The sequence below is a fragment of the Echinops telfairi genome, unplaced genomic scaffold, assembly GCF_000313985.2.
Source record: "Echinops telfairi isolate 266 unplaced genomic scaffold, ASM31398v2 ScPeMD7_3;HRSCAF=10, whole genome shotgun sequence".
In the NCBI taxonomy this organism is placed as follows: Eukaryota; Metazoa; Chordata; class Mammalia; order Afrosoricida; family Tenrecidae; genus Echinops; species Echinops telfairi.
Window position 1 is genome coordinate 57,625,269 of NW_022103899.1, and position 5,584 is coordinate 57,630,852.

The 5,584-nt window shown below is 62.3% G+C and overlaps 1 protein-coding gene across 1 annotated transcript in view; it reads left to right on the forward strand.

The window, feature by feature from the left end:
* B3GNT7 (UDP-GlcNAc:betaGal beta-1,3-N-acetylglucosaminyltransferase 7) overlaps window positions 1-4,114 on the forward strand; it is a 71,126-nt gene extending 67,012 nt beyond the window's left edge. The window contains exon 3 of the mRNA XM_045294301.1: window positions 2,029-4,114. Within this exon, the coding sequence (XP_045150236.1) occupies window positions 2,029-3,223 (1,195 nt within the window). The 3' untranslated portion in view covers window positions 3,224-4,114. The remainder of the gene's footprint in view (window positions 1-2,028) is intronic.
* Window positions 4,115-5,584: the final 1,470 nt, after the last annotated feature.

Here is a 5,584-nt window from a genome sequence, read left to right on the forward strand (position 1 = left end):
GTAGGGGTCAGCGGGCGGGGGTCCCGGCCTCTTCCCGCGCGGCGGCTCTGGGGGACCCTGCCCCCTGCCCCGGCCTCAGTTTCCCAGGCAGACGCGCGCGCGCGCGCAGTGTCCGGAGACGTCCGTGCGCGCGGTGGCGGGGACTGCGCGGAGACCCTCTCGCCCCGGGACCCACGGGCCCCCTGTGCGACCCCGCCCTGGGGCCCCCAGATTCCCCGCCGGGACCCTGGGGTTGCAAACGCCGGGTTTCGCTCGCGCACGGAACTCCCGAGGGAGCCTCGCATCAGGGCGACCCCGCACCCTGGTCCCCTCCTCCCTGGCCCCTTCCCAGCGAACTCTTCTCTCCGAAATGGACTGGGGCACGGGCAAGTGGGACAGCCCGGCCGAGGTGCCACCCCATGTCCCCATCCCCCACCCTACCCCCAGCCAGGTGCCCTTCCTGGGATCCCTGGTCCCCGGTGCCATCCTCCCCTTCCCCTCCAAGCAATCGCTCTCCTCCCTGGAAGGGTCCTGCTTTGGATCACACCTCCTCCCTGCACCTGAGGTGACCCGGCTTCTCTCCACCCCCATGTACCGGAAACCTTGGGGCCCGGTGAGGGGGGGTGTCGCTTGGTGGGGTACAGCCTCGGTCCAGTCTGGATGCCTGGACCCGAGGTCACCTCGGCGCAGCGTCTCCAGCTTGGAGCTCACTGGGCGCAGGCCACCATTTTCTGGTCTGCGCTTTTCCAGCAGGGAGAGCTAGGGCCAGCGTGGGTGCTCTTTGGTTTCTGCTCCTGGAACTCAGGTGGAGCATTGGGGGGTCAGTTTCCTGAGAATGTGCAGTGCAGAGGATTCCCATCTCTCCAAGTGGAGTTGGGAAAGAGAGGCGGTGGGCCTGCTGGGCTCCATTTCCAGGCTTCTGCATTGAGGTTAAGGAGCCCTGGGGGCTCACTAACCACGTGGTTGGCTGTTCAAACCCACCAGCCGCTCCGAGGGAGAAAGCCGAGGCTGCGTGCTCCAGTACTGATGTAGTCTCAGAAACCCTAAGACGGTTCTGCTCTGCCCTAGAGGCTCGCTATGAATTGGAATTCGACTTGTTGGCCAGGGGGTTATTTGGGACTGGGGTTCATGAGTGTCCTCATGACTGGGTCAGACAAGCCCGGGGAGCCTTGCTCTGGGTGGCAGCTGCCCCATGCCCCCCGAGTTGTTGAGCTCCCTAGCACCTAGGTGCCAGACTTACTGTTCCCCACCCACACAAGTGGGGTTTGCATGAAGAAATGAAACTAAATGAGGTGTCTGTGTGCAGATGAAGAAAGGCAAAGATCGCCCATCAGAGGTTGTCCCCATAAAGCCACAGGATCCCCTGTCTGTGTATGTACATGGCCAGCCAGGCACTGGCTACCCCCCAAGTCTTATGTTGTCCCCACTGGGTGGAGGCACCCTGAGTTTATAGGCACGAAGTGAGATGCACTCAGTCATTCCGCTTCTTAGAGCCCAAGGCAAGATTTCAACCCTCGCAGCCTCACTCCAAGGAACCTTGATAAGGTTGGTGGTTCAAACCCACCAGCCGCTCCAAGGGAGAAAGCTGAGGCTGTCTATCCCTGGAAAGGTTCACCGTCTCAGAAACCCAGTTGACTCTGTCTCACGTACAGCTGCCACCGGAGGCTTTCTGAGACTGTAACTCTGCAGGAGTACAAAGTCTCGTTTTTCTCCCTCAGAGCAGCTCATGGTTTCAAACTGCTGAGCTTACGGTTAGCCACCTAACTCGTAACCCGCTACGACTCCAGGACCCCATACTCTGCCTTACAGGGTCGCTGGGGTCCGGATGGATGGTAGTGGAAGTGGAGACTTACTCCCCGGTGCTTGTGCTAAAGCGGCATGCCTTGAGGAGGGAGGCCCGGCAGGGGATCAGGAATAGGAAGTGAGATCCTCCTGCACTTCAGGGCCCTGGGACTTGGCTCTGTGCCTTGGATCCACTAGACCAGGGCTGGGGGGAGAGTCACACCCCAGGCCTGACCTCTCTCCTCTGCACCCCACCCCAACCCCCAGGAAGAAAACCGTCTACCGGAGTGTGTGCCTGTCTCTGGCACTGCTGGTGGGCATCACCTTGTTCCAGCGCAGCCTGACCCCCGGCCAGTTTCTGCAGGAGCACCTGTCGACCACCCCAGGGCCACAGAAGTCCCAGAAGCCAAGTGGGCACCTGGTGAACCCCAACAGCTTCTGGAAGAACCCAAAGGAGGTGGGCATCCCCACCCCCACCGCTTCCCGGGGCCCCCAGTTCTGGGACGTGACCACCACCAACTGCTCCGCCAACGTCAACCTGACCCACCAGGTGTGGTTCCCGGGCCTGGAGCCCCACTTCCAGCAGTTTCTGCTCTACCGCCACTGCCGCTACTTCCCGCTGCTGCTGAACCACCCGGAGAAGTGCAGCGGCGACGTCTACCTGCTGATGGTGGTCAAGTCGGTCATCACGCAGCACGACCGGCGCGAGGCCATCCGCCAGACCTGGGGCCGGGAGCAGGGGCCCTCGGGGAGGGGCCAGGGGGCCGTGCGGACGCTCTTCCTCCTGGGGACCGCCTCCAAACAGGAGGAACGGGCCCATTACCAGCAGCTGCTGGCCTACGAAGACCGTCTCTACGGTGACATCCTACAGTGGGACTTTCTCGACAGCTTCTTCAACCTGACCCTCAAGGAGATCCACTTCCTCAAGTGGCTCGACACCTTCTGTCCCAACGTCCCCTTCGTCTTCAAAGGCGACGACGACGTCTTCGTCCACCCCGCGAACCTGCTGGAGTTCCTGGCCGACCGGCAGCCCCACGAGAGCCTGTTTGTGGGGGACGTCCTGCAGAAAGCCCGGCCCATCCGCAAGAAGGACAACAAGTACTATATCCCCAACGCCCTGTACAGCAAGGCCACCTACCCGCCCTACGCCGGGGGCGGGGGCTTCCTCATGACGGGCGGCCTGGCAAGACGCCTCCACCGCGCCTGCGACAGCCTGGAGCTGTACCCCATCGACGACGTCTTCCTGGGCATGTGCCTGGAGGTGCTCGGCGTGCAGCCCCTGGCCCACACGGGCTTCAAGACGTTCGGCATCTCCAGGAACCGCAACAGCCGCATGAACAAGGAGCCCTGCTTCTTCCGCTCCATGCTGGTGGTGCACAAGCTGACGCCCCCAGAGCTGCTGGCCATGTGGGGCCTGGTACACGGCAACCTCACCTGCTCCCGCAAGCTCCAGCTGCTCTGAGCCCGCAGCCTGGCTGGCCTCCTCCCGTGGCGGGAGCCGCTGGCTGGAGGCTGCCCGCCCCCGTGTGGACACTTCCCCCAGGCACCCTGGAACTGCCCAGCGTGGAGGAGCCGGGACCTCAGCGAGGAGGCAGCCCCAACAGAGGGACCTCCCTGAGAATGTCCCCCCTCCCAGGTGGCCTGGAGGGGGACCCTGGGCTCACTGTACCTGGCCTGGTGCTGCCTGCTTGGCACCGCAGAAGATGCTCCTTCCTGGGAATGCCTCCGTCTCCCGCAGGACCCAGGAGGAGCCACCACCCTGTGCCGGCTCGCAGGATCCACTCCATCCCCACACTCCAAGCCGCTGGGTCTGCTGGAAGAAGCCACTGGGCCCCTCCTGGCTGGGCCTGAGCGTGTTCCACCTGTCACTCCGCCCCCCGGAAGGCATGACAGCCCCTGACTACCTCAGCGTGCCTCAGAACCTCAGGACAGGCTGCACCCCTGTCCCACCACGCCGACACAGGGCGCTGGCCCCCACGCAGTCCGGCTGCTGCCTGACACCCCCATCCACCTACTACCAAGGCCTAGCTCCCTGGTGGGGAAGGCAGCAGCCTGAGTGGCCTTGGAATTGAACATTCCTCTTTCACTGTGAAGTTTTATTTATCAAGAAGCTGGAGGAAGAAGACCATGCTGCAGGAGGGTGTGGACATCTCCCCAACTCACGCCCCGTCCCCCCCCACACACACCTATTCCAGTAAAGTCCACCACCCACGAGCACCCTCTGCCCTCCCACCTCTTCCCAACCCTCCCCTGCCTACACCCCCACTTCTCCAGGGCCCAGGCACTGAGGGGTGGGAGGGGCCCGGGGTCCGAGGGGGTGGGCAGAGAAGGATACCACCTCCTACCTCAGCACAGAGTCACCTGGGTAATGATCGAGGGATCCTCTCTATTTTCTCAATAAAAGGGGACTGGTTTTTTCTAGGGTGACACTGCCTATCTTGGTGTAAAGACACAGCTTGTCCTTTCTCCTTCCTGCCCCTTGAGGAGTCCCCCACCACCGCCCTACTTGCTGGGCCCCCACACACACACACACAACCCTAGTCTTAGAAGGGTAGAGGCCACAGGGCCAGGCAGGGCAGGTACACACACACACACACATACACGTCTCCGTGCCTCATGTCCCCGATGGACAGCTGACCCTCTGGTCCATGCAGGGACCCCCCAGTTGAGGTGGCAGAGGGCCACAGGCCCTGTAAAAGGAGTCAGTGGGATTGAGGTGGTGGCTGGCTGGTGGGTACCCCAGTGACCACGGGATTCATCTGTCCCGGGCTGAGGGGTAGGATGCCTCTGCTGGCAGCCATGTCTGAGCCCCTCACCATAGGAGAGCTCTGCAGGGGGAGGGGGTGGGGATACACACCTGCATGTGAATCACATGGCCCCCAGTCATACAGGAGGGTCCTGTCACTCCTGCTGAGTGATGTCACCCTGCCCTCCCAGAAGGAAGGGTGCCCCAGGGGACGGTGGCTGCCTTTTCTGCCTCCCAGCTCCCCTCCACTCTTGGCAGCTGCCCCAGGATGTGGGGGTGTGTGTGTTATGGTTGGATGCTATCCAAAAGGTCAGTTGTTTGAAACCACCAGCCGCTCCGAGGGAGAAATTTGAGGCTGCCCTGTAGGGCAGTCCTACTCTGTCCCCTGGGGTCACTAGTCGTCAGAATGGACAACAGATTGAGTTGTGTTTGGGTTTTAGCACCAAATGAAGTTGTTGGAAGGGGTGGTTTCCTGGTGACAACAGAGCCTTGGCCTTCCTTCCCCCCCTCTTCTAAGGGGGTCCTGTGACTGTAGATCACATGTGGCCTGGGCTGGCATTGGGGATGGGATTTGGGGGGCAGGGGAGGGGGGGCGTCCAAATGCTGAGAGTCCAGTGATCGGGCAGAGTTAGTGCCCAGGACTGCAGGACAGGGCGTAAGTGGTGGTTCTGGGGTTTGGGAGGAAGAGACTGGGGCTCAGGCACAGAACCCTGGAAGGAGCTGGTGCTGGCCGGGGGAGGGAGCTGAGGGACCCACATCACTTCCTCACTGGGCTTGGCTTGGAGGGGCCCACAGGGCAGCAGCAGGTCCCCCCTTACAGTCAGCATGGTGGCTGAGAGGCTGACAACAGATGGAGCCACTCCGAGGCCTCTGCCCAGCTGGGTCTGGGGGACCCAGATGGCTGAGAGGGAGGGGGAGCTGGTGGGAGGCCCCAGCACAGGACAGAGAGAAATCGCTTCCTTGTGTTGGGAGTGGAGGAGGAGGGGCAGTTCAGTACCTGCACAAGCCGAAGTGGGCCAAGAACAGGCACACAGTGAGCCGGCCAGCCTGGTGAAGGCGCAGAACTTGCTAAGAGCT